The 20,824-nt window shown below is 42.5% G+C and overlaps 1 protein-coding gene across 2 annotated transcripts in view; it reads left to right on the forward strand.

The window, feature by feature from the left end:
* TMEM260 (transmembrane protein 260) overlaps window positions 1-14,016 on the forward strand; it is a 49,695-nt gene extending 35,679 nt beyond the window's left edge. For both annotated transcript variants that reach the window (XM_045015444.1, XM_045015445.1), the window contains 10 exons: window positions 2,813-2,853; window positions 3,157-3,240; window positions 3,719-3,836; window positions 4,062-4,234; window positions 5,922-6,093; window positions 8,008-8,156; window positions 10,296-10,472; window positions 11,622-11,675; window positions 12,183-12,273; window positions 13,368-14,016. In XM_045015444.1, the coding sequence (XP_044871379.1) occupies window positions 2,813-2,853; window positions 3,157-3,240; window positions 3,719-3,836; window positions 4,062-4,234; window positions 5,922-6,093; window positions 8,008-8,156; window positions 10,296-10,472; window positions 11,622-11,675; window positions 12,183-12,273; window positions 13,368-13,640 (1,332 nt within the window). In that variant the 3' untranslated portion in view covers window positions 13,641-14,016. The remainder of the gene's footprint in view (window positions 1-2,812; window positions 2,854-3,156; window positions 3,241-3,718; window positions 3,837-4,061; window positions 4,235-5,921; window positions 6,094-8,007; window positions 8,157-10,295; window positions 10,473-11,621; window positions 11,676-12,182; window positions 12,274-13,367) is intronic.
* The last annotated feature ends 6,808 nt before the right edge of the window (window positions 14,017-20,824 follow it).

Here is a 20,824-nt window from a genome sequence, read left to right on the forward strand (position 1 = left end):
CCATCGTCAGGCCTTCCACCCCTTCGTAGATGGCAAGAGACTGAACAGGATTCTCTTATTTATGTCAAGTTAGGAATATCAACCTGGCGAAAACAGTGTTCCAGCTCTTCTGGGTTTCTTGTGTTTCTCACATGATGGCCTAGATTTGAACTTAAGACCCTCCCACATCTCAGCTCTGCACAATATCAAAACCGCAGGCAGATCCAAGTGTCTGGTAGTCACCTGCTAGTTCAAGGCTACTGAAGGCATAACGTGTATCCAGCCAAAAAGTCAGGCCTGTTTTCCTGACCCTGGGACCAGACCACAGTGTTATGAGTTCTACATAACACTCCTTTTGAGCTGATAGCATCCTTTTTCCTGTGTTTTCTCTTCATAAAGATGTGCTCCCTCATCATAATCATATTGGCAAAAAGAGTCTCTAGAACCTCTGCTCTTGGAAAGCATGATCCTTGCTTGATTCCATGATTCCACAAGGGGTCATGTCATTCTTTGTGCTCCAGTGTAATTTTTTTTACCAAGATAAACTCTTTCTTCCATAGATTACAGGGAAGCTTTCTTCTTTCATTTATCCCAAAGCCTCAACACTTAAAAGAAAAAGCGTGGTCGATGAAAAAGGAGCTGCTACCACTTATCTAGCTAGAACTAGCCACTTCAGGAGAACGTCATCTTCATTCATTTTTTTCCATCCCAATATATGGGTCTGAAAACATGTAAATCCTCCATAGCTGGGTGGATCAAGTGCTGAATCAATATATATTCAGCTTCATATAAATTCATTCTAGAAAGAGATTTAACCCATTCAGCACATTTCCACTGCATCATCTGGAGCAGGAAGGCCATCATCCTCCACAGAGGAAACCTACAAAGCTACCATATGCTCATCCGCTAACACCTTTTATATAGCACTAGGCAGTGGTTCTCAAACTTCTTTTTTTTCATGGACCACTTGAAAATTGCTGAGGGTCTCGGCGGACCACTTAATGATCTTTCCAAATGTTGTTTGTACCGTTAGCGAACTATTGTAAAGTGCTTTGGATAAAAGCGCTATATCAAAAAACCCGTAATAATAATGAACGTTTTCAGAGAATCATAGAATATCAGGGTTGGAAGGGACCTCAGGAGGTCATCTAGTCCAACCCCCTGCTCAGTAAAATAAAAAGCACACAACTCATATTTTAATATCAGTAATCTGACCTTTCTAATGCGATGGATGTGCCCTCTCCCCTCCGCCGCAGAAGCACCCAAGCTGGGGCTGGGAAGGAGGGGGGTCTCTCCCCTGCCACAGCAGCCACAGATCTGGGGCTGCTAAGAAGGGCCATTTCTCCCCAGCAGCCGCAGCCCTGGAGCTGGGGAAAGTCGCCTCTTTGGCCGCCACAGCCCTGCACATCCCATATTCCGCCCCCATCCCCTCTTACCCCACCACCCCCTTCCACCGACACCCTATTCCCCCCAAGGCCACCACCTCCAGGGTCCAGGCACCGAATTTGTGCGGCCGCCCCAGCGCTCATCTTAGAGGGAAGTATCCGTGGACCACCTGAATGGAGCTCGCGGACCACTGGTGGTTCACGGACCACAGTTTGAGAACCTCTTCTCTAGAGGCTTGACCTCCAGTCTTCAGCAGCAGCATCTGTCAGCAGGATGCTGTTCCAAGTAGAGATGGCAAAATAAATACTGCTAATTGTAGGGAAGAGGAGAATCTTTTTCCTGTTCTACTTATTTCTTCTTCCGTTAGCTTTTCCTTACTGCTCACGCCATCCTGAATGTCTCTCATTAGGTGGGTGGGGATTGGAGTCTAGAATGGAAAGTCTGTTAGGTGGTGATTTCCTTTTTGGGACTGTTCTCTCTTCCAGTTTACAGCAGGCGAGGTAAGTTCTGTTGCTACATCTGCAGTAGCCTCGTCTCAGGTCCATGTATGTAGTTAATACAACTGACTGAAGCGATGTTGTGAAGAGTTTACTTTTCTCTGCTGCTAGGATCCCGGGCTTCTGTGCAGCTTTGTACAGGGTGGCAGGAGGGGCATGGCCAAGCCCTCAGGGCACGTGGACAAACACGAGCTGCCGCCAGTATTCAGGAAGAGAGGTGCAGCCCAAATGTCTCTCATTGGGGGAGGTGTAAATCCCAGAAAATAAATCATTTAGTAACATATTTCTCATTTGGGCTGATATTTTTACTGTCTGTGAATGGCTTCTGTGTCTTAAGACATGGGACAACACCCACGTATGACACAGATTGTCAGGACAGTCAGAAAGCAGACCTAGGATACCATGCATGTTTGTCAGTTAAGATTCTGCTAAGGTGTATAATATGTTTCTGAAAGGGTGGAAGAAATAGTGATTTTGTAGTACACCTCTACCCTGATATAACCCTGTCCTCGGGAGCCAAAAAATCTTACCGCGTTATAGGTGAAACCGCGTTATATCGAATTTGCTTTGATCCACCAGCCCCCCCCCCCCCCCCGAGCACTGCTTTACCACGTTATATCCAAACTCATGTTATATCGGGCTGCATTATATCAGGGTAGAGGTATATTTGAAATAAAGTTCTCATTGCATGCATGAAATACAGTACAATTGATAACTGGATGTCAAAAGGAATGTAACCTGCTGGACAATTATATCACAGCAAAGCTTCCACTAGAGCTTTGTCTTCAAAAATGTAAGTTAATTGCTATTATTTGTATTGTGGTCATGCCCAGAGGCTCCAGTTGGGGGCCCCACTGTACTAAGCACTCACACCTACACAATGAAAACACAGGCTGCGCCCCAAACAGTGCCCAGTCTAAGCATATGTTTTTTCTAACTTCTGTGTCTAGGCCAAATCGGAGGCAGGATCCAGTATGAGAGAAATGTTGCTGTGAGTAAAAGCTTTAACGCATCCCAAAGTTGTGGGGTCATCCCTGTTCCCTCAGTATTCTTTGTAATAATTATTCCTTTCCTGTAGTTCTGAGTTTATGGACTTCATAGCTTTGGTGGGGGATGTTTAGAAAGTATGTGGCCATGTTGACATGTGTGTCTAGGCCCAGCTTTGGTTGCAGTTTCATATAGCTATATCACAGTGCAGCAGGAATAAATTACACTGTGCTTACGCCGTACTTTCATTGACATTTTGTGCAAACTGTGATTTGGGGGGATGAAATGAACATTGATTTCTCTATAGTTCTCAGGTAACACACATGAAAGCAGAACTTTCCTTTACTGTCCCAGCCCTTGCGATTGTGGCATGGTTACATACAGCAATGCAGTAAGTCAGAGTGAATATGCTCTATTTTGTCTTTGGTTATTGGCTGAATGATAGTTTTAAGTAACATTTTTCGGCACTGTGCCAATGCAGGGCATTTTTAATCACAGTGCCCACTTTCAGGGAACCTGCTGTTTGGTGTGTCTTAATTAGACAAACTTTACTTGTTTCTGATTCTTCTAAATTAAACTTAGTGTTTAATGTGTAGCTCTGGAATCCTTCCATTGGTGGTGCACTTTGAAAAGAGAGAACTTTGATCTTTAGTAATAAAAGAGAATTGTAGAATCGTAGGGCTGGAAGAGACCTTGAGAGATCATATAATCCAGTCCCCTGCGCTCATGGCAGGACTGAGTTTATCTACAGGCCAATTCATTGTCTTAAATATATATATATATATATATTATTGTTTTTTCAAGATAAATGTTACTTTTCTGTTCTCCTTTTAATCATTTTCAGTGGAACGTTATATTGTTTCTTTTAGGGCTAAGCAGGAGAAGTCATCAATGATATGGCTGTTTACTGGAATGCTCTGCATTTATTCGTTATTCTTTGCTTGGAGGGCAAATTTGGATATTACAAAACCACTTTTTATGGGTGTGGTAAGTTTTGTGTTATATTAATTTTACAAAGAGGCACCTATCATGTCCAGTGGGCTACTCTTATCTATCCTTACTTCATCAGAGGGTGCAGGTCTAGACGGTGACGCACAAAACTCAGTTAGAAATAGAGCGCTTTGGCTGAGCACACTGTGAGCTCTGCCACGTACAAATTAATAATGACAAGCCTGTCAGCTGGGTCCATTCTCGCTGTGTTTTGTGCCGTAGGTGGAGCGATTTTGGATGCAGAGCAATGCAGTGGTTGCTGTTCTAGCGGGACTAGGCCTGGCCTCTCTTGTCTCTGTCGGAAATACAGTGCTTGAGAACAACCGTGTGCTGCAGTGTGTGGAGTGGCTTTCCGCTGCTGCTCTTGTTATTAGTCAAATTTATGCCAATTACAGGTAACAAATACCCAGAAATACTTCTTGATGGGACCTCATGGCCCTGTTACATCATTAATCTCAGATTCGTTGTGGCCCTAACCATACTGCTCTCTTCTCAAATGCTTATAAAACTTTAAAAGGCCAATTGGCATTGGGGTGGAGGGTTTGGGGTGATTCCTTGCATGGACTCAGCGGGCGTACAAAGGCAGTAAAAGGCTGGGGGCTGTTTTCTTTGCTGGCTTTGGGCAAGGAAGGTCGCAGGTTCAAAGGCCACGTCCAGAGATGGGTTTGGAGACAGTGCTGTCCAGGGCCTTTGTGGCAGCGTCTTGAAGACCTTTTGACGTGCAAGTGCTGTTTTGCCTCCCACTCATCCTAGAGAAGCACCATGCTGTCCTGCAGGCCCTGCCCCCAGCACCCAAGTCCCTAGAGCCATCGCTCAAAGTGGCCTCAGATTATTTCCATAATCGGGTCTTGTTGATGCTCTCTTTCTGATCCATGCAAGGGAGTGCCCTCCAACCCTGTTGGTATCACCCTTTCCATCCTTCTACACTGCCCCGCTGTCCTATGCTTTGATCTCCCTTTATGGCAAGAAAACAAATCCCCTGCTTCTAGTGTTCCAACCTGACTGCTGGAGCCGTCTGGAATATAATCTACTCCATTGTCTGCCCTTACTCTTTCTCTGGGACCAGAGATGCCACTCTGGACCAGAGAGCTGGGGCCTCCTGGAGCGTCAGAAGAAAAACATGGCGGTAAACTAAATTGTTTTCAGACAAACAAAGCAATTCATTTCCATTTTATTTCAATAAGAGGGTTACACATTTCAGTTGGCCCGAACGGCCATTTAGACCTTCCGCTGCTCTTTCCACATGCCTTGCCTGCCTCTCTGGGTACTTTGGGGGAGTTAAGGTCTCACCAGAGCCCTGTTCCATGGCCAAGCCAAAGAGTCTCCAGCTTGGGTATGAACTAACTCCGGGTGGCTGCATGCTGAAGGAGAAAGGTTGCAAGAGCCCAGAAGCAGTGAACTGTGGGAAGTGTAGAATCCATGAGTTCCTTCCCCACAGGCAGCTCATCAACTTACTACTGGCCTCTGAGGCATGTGGGCCTGTGCTCTAAAGTCATTCGACAGCCTATCCCAGAGCTTGTGACTGTGTGGGGTCTATGCAGTTTGGAAAACCACAGACATTTTGTGTTGGAGCTGCCTGTTAATGTTTGTTTGTTTTAAAATGACCAAAGAGCTGGTGCAAATCTGCCCCTCTCCCTCTGACTTTATAGTCCCATGCTGAGATTCTCAGTACAATGAGGTATTTTTTAAAGCTAGAAAAATGGTTTTTAATTGACACTATCAGACATTTCATTGTACTGGCCCTTGCAGCTGACACTAATAAACGCTTGTCTGGGTTAGATGGCCCAATAAAAATGGGAGGTTACAGTGTATTTATTTACAGTTATTGTAATGGCTCATATTTCTGCCACTTGCCTGCCATGTGACCTTGGGCAAGTCTCTTCAATTTCTGTGTCTCATTTTCCACATCTGTAAAATGGGGATTGTGATTGTCATAAAAGGCTTTGTGATCTGTGGGTGAAAAATATTATTGAATAGCTAGATGGGTATTATTTTTATTTCTGACTGCCTATCGAATAAAATTGTTTAAAGCCCCGTCAATGTCTGTTCTAAGATGTTTATATTTTGATGTCTTCTGTTAAGCATTTGTGACCAAAGCCGCAATTACGTTGTCGATAAATTTGCAAGGAACCTCCTGTCCTCCATGCCACCTGATGCAATAATCTTGCTCAGAGGAGACCTAACAGGGAATTCTCTTCGTTACCTTCATTATTGTGAGGGAATGAGGCCCGTTGTCACATTAGTGGATCAAGAGGTAGGTAAATACGTAGGAGGCAATCCAAAACTTTGCTATAGAAAGCAAACACAGGTTCAGCTTTTCATTTTTTCCTTATGTTTCATTTTTCTGATTTATAACGTTGTTTTATAAATAGTCTCCTTTAGTTCAGGGTCTAATTGAAGTTTCCAAGCTCAGAGACCTGAAGTGACTGGGCTTGACTCAGAAGACGTGTTCAAACCATGGAGGCCCATTTTCTCTATTGCAAGGCTGTGCCTATAGCACTCCTCCAGAGTGGCATGAACTTTCACTTGAACTTTGTCGCTAGCGAGTTTGGCTTAGAGTGGAACATGTACACCAGCAAGATGTCACCACAATAGCCAGTGGGTGTGAGAGAGAAGTGAAGAAGAATATGGCAAATCTGTAAATGTAAAAGAAAAGTGTTTTTTCATCTGTCACTACGGAGATAGCCGTATCAATGTGTGTGTTTATGCAGTAGCCCATGAGGTTTCCACATGGTTAGCCATGTGACTTTAATTTAATTATAAAAATTACATTTTCTCAAGGTAACAAGCTGTCCAGTGTGAGGTCTGCCCTTGGGACTAGCTGCACGTAACTTTAAAACACAGATCTGGGCTTGCACAGTTTGTAGAGGAATGATAGAAAGTACCCCAAAGAAAGTAGCCTTGATCCATAACCACGGGTCACTTGAGTTTGGGGCTATTCTGATGAGGCAGGTGAAATGCTCAATGAGATGGTCTCAAACGCAGATCCTTGAAAGCAGCCATGGCAATTCGCCCTCTCACAGAGGGGTTCTGACCCAGCACCCGCAATGGAGCGCTGCCGTCATATGGGAAGCTTGGTCGTTTATTGCAAAAGATTGCTTCCTCCTTTCCCCAACCCTTGTGCCCAATCTGTCTCCCCTGGTGTGAGATCGTACCTCTTGCCGCATGTCACTTTTGCCATTCCGTCCCCCTCTCCCCCCACTTCTTCCACGTTACCAGTTTCCCGGGAGGAGAGCTCTCAGAAGGACATCATCATACCCCTTCCTTGAAGAAGAGGGGAGCTCAGACCTCAGAGGCAGATGCAGTGCCGGGACACTGATCAGTGCTTCTGCCTCCTGTGCTCTCTTGTCAGCAACACGGAGAACAGGAGGTGGAGGGGGAATCGGCTGCCCGAGTAACTGATAACTGCAAATATTCAGGTGCCACTTACAGCCAATATTTGTGCTGTTTGGGAAGTTACTGGACCTGAAGCCTCTCGTGACTGCTCAGTGAAGAGAGAGACTCCCGTGGGTGCAGAAAGGCACCTGGAAAATGTTAAAAGGGGGGAGCAAGTCTGAGATCTGTCCCCACAAGGCATTGCAAGACGGGAGCAGGCCCCGGGCCCCCACCCCAAGCAAGATGCTGACCGCAGTTTGCTAGTGATGGGGTTTGTCACTTTGTACAACATTGCGGCTCTTTTCCTGCACTCTGTGTCATTTGCAATCTTGTGGGTGAGATTTTTCCAGGCTCCTAGTTGTACCGTTTTTATACAACTGCCTTGACGAGTCCTTTTATGTTTATATCTGTGATGTGTTTGCAGGGTTTATTTCATTCCCTTGTAGCCCTAGAAGCAGGAAAGAATTTTTTAACACGGAAAAGGAGATCACTTATTTCACTTTGTCACAAATGAGCACTGAAACCTTGAAAGTGTAAAATGATCTATATTGCAAGGTTTTTTGATTTGCCTGCAAAACCAAAACATGCTGCCTAATGTTTAACCAAAATTTAGCCTCTTTGCACATCTCTAGTCAGTGGATACATTTACACACGCAGAGAGGTTTTTCTAGACTCTCTTGAGCCAATTTTTTTTTTTTTTAATCTGTGCAAACTTACATTTTTTGTGTGCGCGCGGGTGGGGAATTTAGTCTTAAAGTTTAGATCATTTAAATCTTTTTAACTTTTGTGGTAGATGATGACTTATGAGTGGTATTTACCAAAGATGGCGAAGCATTTGCCAGGCGTCTCTTTTCCTGGGAGGCGGTGGAATCCTGTGGAAGGAATATTACCCGACGGAACGCTCACGTTTAATCTCCATCATTTTCTCAAAGTAAATAAACAGTAAGCATTTCTTTCCTAAAACCTTTACGCTTTTTTCCTAAAATTGTTTTCCTAGCAGCAGCTATTACATTCCAAAAGACCAATTGTCTACACCGACTTCCCCACTGATTTAATTGAATATCTAGGCTGAAGTAACACCGTCCAGCTATAAACTTTATTGTTCAGGAGGAAAAATAAAAGGTGATTAACAAAAACTGCTTGTAAGATCTTGGCACAATTCAGTTAAAAAAAGCAAAGCTCCTACATACTTGAAATCACCACAGGCAGAGAGAAAACTTGTCGTTTCCCCTTCATGACACTGCGGCCATCTTAGTAGTATAGATTGAATGTACTCCAGGAATAAACATTTACAAAAATAGCCTTGTAAGAGCAAAGAAAGGATTAAACACTCACATGAATAAGAGTAGCATCCGCATTTTGACTAGCCAGGAGAAACATGGCAAGGGCTTCAAGGCGTAAGACGATTGCCAGGTGTGGTCAGGAAGAAATGTGTTTCCATTCCATGGTGTGATGGTTCCCAGTTGGCCATGTGCACTGGAGGGGTCTCCTTACTTCTGAAGCATCCAGTGTTGGCCATTCCAGAGGTGCAACACTGGACTGAACATTAGACTAATCCACAGAAATTCCCCTTCTAAAGTTAAATGGCCTTGACAGGCGTGTAATAGCTGTGGTTTCAGTATTCAAAGCCCAGCAAGTCAAATGCTGTGCATACCACAACACTATGCCAATAACCATGAGCATGTAATGAATAACGATTGTGACACACATAAGAGTGACCATTGAATAAGGATGGGCAATATAGTGCTGAGTGTGCAACTGCCAGGTCTCCTAGCTGCAGATCTTGAGGACAGAGCTGTGTGGTCTGGACACAGGACTGGGATTGGGAACTCCTGAGTTCTGATTCCAGTCCTGACAAAGGCGACATCTGCAGTTCTGAGCAAGTCAGTTAACACTCTTTCCTAACACCAGAGTTCTAATAGTGTTGTTCTGCATTAAGTGATAGGGATAGTAAACCCTGCCTATGATATTGGTCTGGTAATTTTCCCTTTTTTTATAAAAGTCAGTATTTTAACAGTTGATCTCTGGGAAAAAAAACTGTTCCTGCGTGTGTGTGTCTACGTCTGTATGTTTTCAGACTTTGATATGCTCCTTTCAACCTGACAGGTTCAGCTGTAGAGCTCACAGACTGCAAGATCCCTTCCAGTTTGCTATCTGGTGCCCAGTGGTAGGGGTGCTAGAAATAACTTAATAGATTCAATGGAATGGAAGGAGGGGAGGTGGCTTATGCAGCACTGGCAAGTACACCCACATGCAGCTGCATGGGAAAAAGGTGGAGTCATTGCCTAGGCTTTGGCATAGAAAGGGTTACATTCACTCTGCCCTGGGCAGCCCCTTCTTTGAGTGCACCCGCTGTTGCCACAACCTTAGCAGACAGTGTGTGAGTTGAGCTCCCTTCTGCCCCACATCAGTGCAACATGCTGTTCCTGTAGTCTCCTCCCTCCTTCGTGAGCCCCCCAGCAACAGCTGAGGAGGAGACAGACCAAGCTATTGCGCCACTGAGTGGAAGTCCTTCAGGTACTGCAGCCTGTCTCTCTATGTGCTAGTGTACACCTGGCTGGCCCCGCCTGGAAACTGAATAAGGAGCCCCCTCCACCAACACAAGCCAGGGGAACACTCACACACCTGTTAGTCGAGTCCTGCCCATTTCAAGACTGTCAGGGAGACCCATGCTCCCCAAACTGATCATCCAGCTCAACACCGGCAGGGCTCATTCTCCCACCTGACCACCCTCGAGGTCAGAAGATGACTTGTTTGTCACCGCTGCTGCCAACAGGAGCATCAGGACAAAACCATCTGCTGCCGGCGCCGTGGATGCGAATAGCTGCCAGGCAGGGGAGCCATTATCTGCTGGGATGTTGCAACAATCCCCACTTCTTGTCAGTCCCAAATAGCACATACTCACTGAACACTGGTTTCAGATCTTCTCCCAGTTCATTGCCTGCGCATTGTCCCTGATGCCATTCTTTGTACTTGTCGACACTCGGGAGGAGCTGTTTTCCACTGTAGTGGTGAGTGATGCAGTGAAAACTAGAACGCTGGAAGCGTTTACAAATAACGGAGTCTCTGTTTTTTTGACAGTAAGGAAGCATTTGTGTGCATAGGTCTTAACGAAGGGGACTCAACTTGGAGAAAAAGCTATTCACTTTGGCCATGGGGTTCCTGTGACAAATTGGTTTCTTCAGGAACTGTTTTTAACCCAGGAGAGTGGTTACGTCTTACAAGGAGTATCTACAACTGGACTGAAGACTATGGAAGGTATGAAGCGTGGCTGTTTCAAATCTTGTTTGTCTTTCTTGGCCTCGTTAATCATGAGGGACTCTGCTCTGGGTCTTCCGGTTAATTAGTCCTCTGCCACCAGCATAAACTGGGGGGGAGCTGTGTGCTGCAGTGTTAATTCACTTAGCAGTTCACCCTCAGAAAGCTAGGCTCAAACACTGATGAGGTTAGGAGTGAAAATTGGCTTAGAGGTATCATCACAGTCTTCCTCCACCATGGTGAGTGTGGCACCACTCTCCGGGATTAATCGTGTCTCTATGAGAGGCTTGGGAATGGGCTAGTGAGGATCTTTAGGACTGGTGAGGTACTTCATAACTATAGATTTGTTGGCACGTTAAGTTGAAATTGAGGGGCAGCCACACAACTCGGTAGGGTCTTATAAAGTCTTTTCCGGTTATAGTCAGCGCTGTGATCCCTTGTCTTCAAGAGCAAAAAGGCCCCTCACCATCGGAGCACTTAAGCGCATGTCCTTAAGTCCATCTCTGTTCAGTGGACCACTTAAGCACATGTTTAAATCCCAGGGAAGTCAATGGCATTTAAGCATATGCTTAAGTGCTATGCTGAATGACAACTTCTGTTCCCCAATTTAATAACAAAAGAGTTGGGTGTTTTAAAGTGTAAGATTATAATCTCAGTAGTGCCTGCTTGCAAGAAAGATGCTATTTATATTACAGTGTTAAAACTATGAGACATAGGCCAGTTTGGTGACTCACTGGGCTCAGAACTTCTCTTCCCTTTTCACGGGGGCCAAGAGTATTAAGGACATGACTTATCTAACTCCCAAAGCATCACAAACAGAGCTATAAAGGGTGCTCATATCAGGCCGCCCAGCCTGGGGATAGTCAGGGTGCTGTGAGGCGTATAAAAGGAGCAGCAAGAGATTATATCTAGAGAGAAAAATAAGGTTTATCCGGGAGCAGGTTCATTCTGAATTCCTTGCTGCTGTGCCCTAGGCTCCATGGCCACGTTCCTTCTGCTTAGGTGATTTATAACCCGAGAAGTTGGAAGGGAAGGGGTTTTGTCGTAGAGTGCAAGATGATCGTGCAGTGGGTGATATGCATGGAGTCCAGTGGATGAAATGCAGTGCTGTAGGCGGCGTGCTTGAATCTTACTTGAATTGTTTTTTAGGTTTGATCCATCTTCATGGGAAGCTGTAGCAAATGAAGAGATGTGGCAAGCCAGGTGAGGTTCCCTTCACTTCCCAGCAGCCCACGGCTAATGATTTCAATTTGTTGCCATGCACAAATTGGGTGCTGTAATAGCGAATGTTGCTTTGCCGCAAAGTGAAATATTTCCTTCTCAGAAAAAAAAAAAAACTGTCTAGAGGAAGACTTGCCTAACAGGAAAATTCCCTGCATCCTATGGATTGTACATCAACTTGATGAAATGGTTAGAACGGAGTGATTTCTGTTGACTAGCTCCTGCAGAAATGTGGATTTTGCTGTAAATGTCTCGATGAAGGAGAGGATAGTTTGGAGATAGAGTGAGAAAATATGTTTGTGTCAAATGTAATCCACAGTAAACTTTCAAGTGGAGAAGAGATGGGATTTTCATATACCATTATAAGGGGCTTTTGGGGATGCATCTTCCATGAGACAGTATTGAAGGTTTTGCCTGTTAATGTGAAGTGACCTAGTCATATTTAAAAATTATTATAATTATCTTGATAGAGTTTATTCTGTTTTCTAGGATGAAAACAGCCTTCTTTATCTTTGACCTTGCAGAAACTGCTAGCGTGTCTCCAGATATAAAATCCCAACTTTATACCTTTGCATACAATGTAGGTAACTTTCTCTCACCGTTTTTCCTTTTCTTGTTGTTGTTGCTGAGCTATCTCTAGTGCTCTGATACCATAGCAAGGCCCAGGGCATGTATACATAGCTAGATAGCATGAGTACTAGATGTGTTCTTGTTCATCCAATCCAAGTCTATTAACAAATTAAAAGGGGATTGTTCAGGGATTTTACCCAGTCCTGTTTCCCCCCTTTAAAAGCCTGCCCCAGACAATTGCAGCAGCCTGGATGGTCATTCAGTTAGCAAATAAAGGTGATGCTAGAAACGACCTAGCTAGCACCTTGTTTTGTAGAATGAGGTACTCCTAACCCATGCCAGTTGAGCACTGTAGTCCCCATGTCCATGAATAGCTGTGCCACAGCACTGAGCCAGCAAATAAAACATTCTAAAATCTTCTTTCTGGAAATAAGTTGTGCTGCACTTCACACCACTAGAAATATTAGCCGTGACCTCATTAGTGGCTCATTGGTAGTACCTGATTGGTAAAGGTATTAAATGATGCACAATAGCAAAACTAATAATCTCCATTGGTAGAGATGAGGAACGTCTTAGCCCAACAGATGAACAATTAATCGTTTTCTTTAAATTGTTCCCTACTGTGTAGCATTTTGAAGTTTGAGTTGTCCCCTCTTCAGGCGGATTCTTAAGCACGTGCCTAACTTTTGAGCATGTGAATGGTCCCATTGAAGTCAATGGACTGCTTAAGTCTTGTTTAACATGTCCCGACCTTCTGAACTATTGGGTAAATGTCTTTCCATGCGTTACAATTAAATCTCTTTTCCCTAGGATAACAACTCTCTCAGGGAAGTATATTATGTCATGGAATGGGGTTATATCATTCATTTGCAGCATTCTAAAAAAAACTTAGCTGGGCTAGTAAATGACATATTTTTGCCACCCCGTGCTATTCCAACTCATAATTCTCTGCATTACTACTAGATTGATTTCACAGACATGCCAGTCTAGATTTTGGCCGTCAAAATAATGTTTATCGTGAATGTTTTCTTAACTCTATAAAATTCTGAAAAAGCCAGTAAAGAGAGAAATGTGTGTGTGCTTTATATTTTATTTATTTTTTAGTCATACAAGGAAATCATCAATTCACATAAAAACCACCCAGTCAATTGGCATAAAAACTATGCGATAGCTTGCGAAAGGATGCTGCGTCTCCATAAGGTGGATGTGGACCCTGAAGTGTTGTTATCTGAAACTGTTAAACATTTCCTCCTCTATACGGAGAAAGCAGAGGATGATCCCCAGCGAGCAGATATTTTGCAGGCTGTAAAACACCTGAAGAAAGAGCTGCAGGGACTCAGAAAAATGAAAACAAATCTGAACCGGCAGACTGTATAGAACCCATTTGTGGACTTGCTTTCTGAAGTGTTAAAATTCTGAAGTCGGGAGGTAAAATTGAATCCGTTATTAACAACGCGAGAAGGTTTTTTAAATACGACAGAACTGATAGTGGAAGGAAATCAAGTGGTCTCCTGGATGGAAATGTAGCACTGTTCTTTCTTTTGCTGTCGCCAGATGAAGAGTTCTGGTAGCCAGCGTGCATTTGACATTGATTTGTGTAGAAAAAAAATTGTTACCAAATTAAGCATTATGTTTACAAAAAAAAAAAAAGTGAGGAAGTCCAATATACTGTGTATGCAAATATGTCCATTGATTTTATTTGATATGTATAATTACTTCATAAATATATAAAATTCATTTCCTACAAAAAGTTCCTTCTGTTGTCGCGTTCCAGCTATGTAAAATATCCCTATTTTGTATATTTTTGTGTACAGTATTACACACTGCCATTAGAGAGAGTGTGTGGGTGTTTAGGATATAGGATCATTATTCATAGTGGGTGAAGCCATGATTGAGTTACACAAGTTATCCAGAAAGAGTGCTGGTAAAACCTTTATACCTCACTACACTCTCACACATCCTGTAGATGTTACAGATGCTACAAAAAATAGTTTTAGAAATGTTTTATAGCATTTTAGCTGAACTATTTTTTGTCTTTCCTGTAGAGCCAAGTGAGTTGGTTACCATGAATCTAACTGTGTCAGGCTCAAGGGACCAACAGAATTGTCTAAAAATGACCTAAAATAGCTGTTCTATATTTTATTTTGTTACGGATTTTGATTCCTTTTTCTTTGGTCCTTCAAGGGCTAAAACTGAGTGCTGGGCCTCCACTGGCAAGGTAGGAATTTTACCTTCCCAGTGATTATAAAGTTCCCGTTTCTAGCCCTGCAGGCCCTTGAGATATTTTTAGATTTAGAGAAGCTGTCATTGGCCCACCATGGAATCTTGGTGGAGGTAATTTTGGGAGGAGAAAGAGGAAACATTTATGTGGCAGGTTGAATTTTTTTTTCAGTAACCACTGATCAAAGCTACCTCGGGGTTTGGAACCTTAGAATAAGTGGAGATTGTACAGTGAGCAGAGTGCAAGAGAAATGGTCAAAGGTGCACCATAGGTTTATCACATGGCTCTGCAATTTATTATATGGATTTCCCCTCTCCCCCCCGTATATATATATCGTGTATATATTCTATATGTAATGTATCTGTCTGTGCATATGTGATTCTGGACTGTTACTCCACGCACCAGCCCTGATATTTCTCAGATATTCTTCATGTGTAGGGTCTGTGTTTTTAAATGTAACAGCTTCATTCCATTCCATAGAGGCTTAAGTGGACACTGAGTACTTACAGATCACACTTCTCTCTGAAAATTCTCACCCTCCGGTTGTTCCGTTACAATATTAGAGAAAAATATTTTCCTCTCTTTCTTTCCATTTTGGTTACTGTGCACATTTGGCAGCACGTTTTGAATAGTCGGTCGCTCGATGTTTGTGGTGGGCGATTTGCAAACACTGAGAAGAATGGGAACGTGTAGTTATAAAACCACAAAAATTGCCAGGGTGACTCAGAGCTTGTCTGCACGAAAACTTAGCTGTGAGCATGTTGGGGTGCTAAATGCACTAAGTGCGTGCGCCGAGTATCCATGTGGACCCTGCTACTGTGCACTAAAAATTTCCTTTGATCTGTGTTCCCTTTGTTCCGCTTTGATCTACCTCACTTGGGGGGAGCTTTTAGCGTATAGCAGACACCGGGTGCATGACATGGGGTTGCTTTACACCTCAGCTTGCCATGAGCTAAGGCTTCTTGTAGACAAGTCCTCAGGTGTGTTTTAACTCATTGTTTTGCAATTGACTAGATTTCAGGTTGATAGTACCCTTCCATTTTGTCAATTACTGTATAAGTAAAGCATTCATATAAAACTACAGTATATCATACCTCCCTACATACCAGCCTTTTAAAATGAGTGTTCTTCTCCCTTCTCTTGATCAGTCCTTCAGCACAATGGATGACATTAGGAACCCCGGTTTTTGGACTGCTTTTGTTCCCTATATTAATCACAATCCATTCAGGTAAATATGGTTAGGCAATTTCTACCTTGATTAGATGCCCCTTCTTAGCTGCAGCGTCCTGAAATAATTTGAAGCCTTTGTGGATTCCAATGCCTACTTGGGGAAAACCCAGAGCCACACAAAGACATTTCAGCTGTGATCTGATTAAAATAATGTGTCGTCTCTATTTTAGTAAATAGCAACACAAACCAGAGACGAATTCTCCCACAGAAAAATACATTCCCTGGCTGGAAAATTATTGGAAATGTGAAGCTAGCAAATAGCTATTTTAAGGGGTCAGGAGGGAATTTCTCTGGATTATCTATTCCCCAATACACGTGTTGTAGGTAGATAGTGTGTGTCTCTAGAGCTGAAAAATATCACTGTCATCAGACTGTGAAGGTAAAACTTTGGAAGCAACAGAAGTTTCAAGATTCCGTTCAGTGAAACCGTTTGGATTAGGTCTGCTGGTACTTTTACCCAAAGCAATTGTTCTGAGAACATTTCAAAGCCTACATGCTAAACGGCAATGCTCAGAGATGCTGGCAGAAGTTTAATTTTTATCGGCTCCTCTTAGGTGGCACCCTTAAGTTTATCAAACAAGCAAAGCTGATATAGTCTTCGTTAGTCTCAGTTGCACGAATCGGTTGCCAAGTAAACAGGATTTTGCATTTTCCTAATTACTTTCATATGTGTGTTTTACCTCTGTTTGTTCTCTTGCAGAACTGGTCCTAATAATTAGCCAGACTCCTGCTGCCTAAATGGAAAAAAGGAGACTTCTGAGGGTTTCTCTTATAAATTCATTTCTGTTACAAGCATCTTTTATACATATTACTAAAGGGAGCGCACTAAGAAATGCAAATAATAGTTCTTTATTTTATTATGACAGTTAATTAATAGCAACCTGTTTTAATGAATAAAGTCACTCAGAGTCCTTCAGCACTTCCTAAGTAGAGGCCAGAATCTGTAGGGATTCTTTTCCCCCCAATTGTATAGCTCCTAGACTCCAAGCACTATATAGGCCTCTGTATAGAAATGCTCACTAATGAAGAGGGAGGGCTAGGAGCTTGTCTGCATTCAAAGATCACTGGTGAGTCATTCAGCAAGAAAAGGCCCCTTACTAGGAATAGTCACAGTTCCGTGGCATTGTACTAGCAAAAGGGTCTGATCAAAGGTCTCCTGTGGAGCTTGCATGGTTCCTTTTCAGACGACGACCATAATTAAAACCACTAATTCTCTTTTAAAATGCTGCAGGATGCCATGTAGGCATCTGTCTGGAGTGTCCTTTGTGATGTCATAAGCTGTTAAGGACCAGTGCCGAGGGCTTTTGAGTGAAATGCCAGTCATGAAGGTGCTTCAAGACAAGGGTGCCTCTAAAGGCTTGACAGGGCCTTGACTACACAATTCGAGCTGAATTTGCCCCTTGTCAGCTGCCAGTAAATAAATCTCCAAGGGGGAAAAGCTGAAGTTTCATTACCTGATCCGTGGGGCTTTGTTGGTTTTGGCATCACACAGGGGAAGCTCTTGCCCCTGCATTCTCTGGATTTGAAGATGTCCATTGGAGCCTGCAGCGTCTGGGTAGGGTTCAGAGCGGAACCTTTTGAAGAGTGTCAGTAGTTGTAACAGTTCAGCTGTTAGGAAGACAAATAAATGGAGGAGCTCATTAATCCCCTTTTGGCTCTCGGTGCCTTTTGCCCTTTTATCGCAGCCTTATTAGGCTCCTGCTCATCTTGAACCAGAAAAAAATGAATTGAAGTTGTTGAGTCCTAATTGGCAAAGACTTTTAATCATGGGCCAAGAAATTTCACTGACTTGAAAGTAACTTCTCCACGGGGAGGAACCAGAAAATGCTTGGTTTACCTTAAAACAAAACCAAACCTGTTGGGGTTCAGTGCAGTGTAAAATGTTAAGCAAGCAATTGGTAAATGGGCACGTCTGTGCTTACACTGCATATAGTCACTACTTATAAAATAATCGTGGCGCCAAAATCCTAACAGGAGGATATTCTTTCCTGAGATTGAGTTGGATTTTGCGTGTCTGCAGTACCATTAAATGCCCGTGTATGTGATAGAAACACCTACCCGTTCAAAACTGCACACTTCCCTGGAAGCTGTACTCCACAGACCAGGGAATGATGTTCGGCAACCTTTCAGAAGTGCTGTGCCGAGTCTTCATTTATTCACTCCAATTTAAGCTTTCGCGTGCCAGTAATACATTTTAACGTTTTTAGAAGGTCTCTTTCTATAAATCTATAATATATAACTAAACTATTGTTGTATGTAAAGTAAATAAGGTTTTTAAAATGTTTAAGAAACTTCATTTAAAATTAAATTAAAATGCAGAGCCCCCCGGACCAGTGGCCAGGACCCGGGCAGTGTGAGTGCCACTGAAAATCAGCTCGCGTGCCGCAGGTTTCCTACCCATTTTGTAGGGTGGAAAAGTTGATATCAATCATTTGAAATTATTTATACAGTACATGAAGTGTAATGATACTGCATAGTTTCCATCTGCCAGTGATGATTTTGATCTTGGGATATTGCACCATATCTAACAACTATATCTCATTAAACCAGTGGCTCTTTACCTTTCCAGACCACTGTACTTCTTTCAGGAGTCTGGTTTGTCTTGTGTACCCCCTAGTTTCACCTCATTTAAAAACTACGTGCTTACAAAATCAGACATAAAAATACAAAAGTGTCACAGCACAATATTACTGGAAAAACTGCTGACTTTCTCATTTTTACCATATAATTATAAAATGAATCAATTAGAATACAAATATTGCACTTACATTTCAGTGTATAGTATACAGAGCAGTTTAAACAAGTCATTGTCTATATGAAATTTTAGTTGTACTGACTTCACTAGTGCTTTTTATGTAGCCTGTTGTAAAACTAAGCAAATATCTAGATGCACCCCCAGAAGATCTCTGCATTAGGGTGATCAGACAGCAAATGTGAAAAATTGGGACGGGGTGGGGGGTAACAGGAGCCTATATAAGGAAAAACCCCAAAATTGGGACTGTCTCTATAAAATCAGGACATCTAGTCACCCTACTCTGCATACCCCTAGGGATACGCATGCCCCTGGTTGAGACCCACTGCCCTAAACAAATAAAAAGGGGTTGAATCAACCAATCCATAACTGCAGGCACTTAGGTGTTTTACTGTAAACCAAAATTTTGTTTAAACAGAGATTGTGTTAAATATAGAATTAACTTGTGTGTGTTCCTCCCTCGGCAAGTGAAACATAAAATAACTGTTTCCATGTCTCAGAATGCTTTTATGCTTATATTAAAAATGTCATGGTCCAGCACAGCCTGAAAGACCTCAGGGTCACGCATTATGGCACAAAACCCTTTCTCTGATTTTCACTACTTAACTTGTGTGTTTTGGAAATTTACCAGACTAGGCTTCAGCCTTCAGGATGGTATTTACAAGCTTAGATCTGAACAAAAAAGTCCTGATGAGTTGCTGGCTTGCTTTAAGTCATCTGGTTAACTGCAGCACCCACTAAGAGATGCCGGGGGAGGATTGTCCGTATTGCTCATCCTGACACTTGTCACAAATGCAAAAAGCTCTAAAGCCTGTACTCTCAAATGAATGAGTCATGTTTCCAGGGAATTCTGGGAACATTTAAAGGACAAGATCTTGGCACATCATTACATGAGCAAACATGCAGCTAAAGCTTCTGCAGTGATCATGATATCAAATGAAGACATCATTGTCAGTACCCTCTAAAAGTCTGTTTAATTTGGATCTGCAATGCAAGTCTAATTGGAGCAGCAATCATGGAGCGATGTTCCTACCTGGAGGTGTGTGTAAGCTATGAGTTTTCCACAGGAAATGTGTCTTTGCAATTCTGTAGTAAGATTTTTTTATTCTTTAATTTCTCATCCCTTTACAATAAACCAGCGTACAATCTTTGGGCAAGATTTATTGATGTAAAAGAATTACTAAATGCCATTCTCAAAATAGTGACGGTTGGCAAGTTCCAGACTCCACCCCTGGGAATGCAGATCTGGAAAGTTTACTACTCTCAAGGCTCCATATTAATGGCAAGTCAGTGGCATTACAGACTTTTAACGTTGGTGTCCAGTCTGGTTGGTGTCCTTAGATGTCATAAATAATTTAAAACAAAATTAATGTGAATTGCAAGACCTAATTTTCTGCAATCAGGAGCCATTTGGTTAAAGCTGAGTGACTAAGATTAAAAAAGAATGGAAAACAATACACAAATCCAAACAGCCTCATAGTATGGTCTCTCTTTCTAAAGCCTTCGAATGCTCTTAAATATGCCACAAGATATTTAGGGGTGAATCACGAGAACGCTGCAGATCAAATGTATGAACAACCTGCTAAACTTTGAGAGCCTTGAAAACAAATAAATAATAGAGAGGTAGCCCCTCTCCCCCACACACACACACCTGTAACCTTATTTGGTACATTTTGGTTTTTTTGTATATTTTATTTTTTATTTTAATTTGGACTTTGATTCAGGAGCTCATGTAGCACATCCCTCAATATAAAAGCCCTTTACAAGTGATGTCTGAGGAAAAGGTAGCCCCTTTTCTGTTCATAGCTACTCCTGAAAGGATGTCTTAGTGTGGCTTGACTTTTTTGTTGCATGCAGAAACGACATTTCAGTAAAAACTTGTTTAAAAATGAGAGCGACCAAAGATGAAGAGAAGGATCTGCCTCAGTTTACATCAGCTGAGGTTGTGGTTCAAATGTGTTCTATTGGTGGTTTTTAATGCCAAAGAATCCTGTTTCCCTAATATAACACAGGGCTTATCTTGAAGTTTTGCTTTTTGTATTGCTGCCAAATTGTCTGATCTATAGATATGAATATATTGATCACCAGTGAATCTGTGATTCGTGACTCCTCTTCATTTACTCTAGTGTTTTACCCACATACATTTTTGCATGGGGAAGAATAAGATGGTTGGTGGCGGTGAGGAACATAAAGGTCATCCCAGATATTTTGGTGTAGGCTTGTGATGTCATTGCATTTTAAAATGCAGGAGAAATAAGGTAATTCATAAAACATTTTTATATGGAATTATTTCTTGCCAGCATGCAGAAAAACACTTTGCAGACAAATTTAAAGATGTGGTTCAGAAGCAGGGAAAAT

Source organism: Mauremys mutica, chromosome 4 (assembly GCF_020497125.1).
Source record: "Mauremys mutica isolate MM-2020 ecotype Southern chromosome 4, ASM2049712v1, whole genome shotgun sequence".
Lineage (NCBI taxonomy): Eukaryota > Metazoa > Chordata > Testudines > Geoemydidae > Mauremys > Mauremys mutica.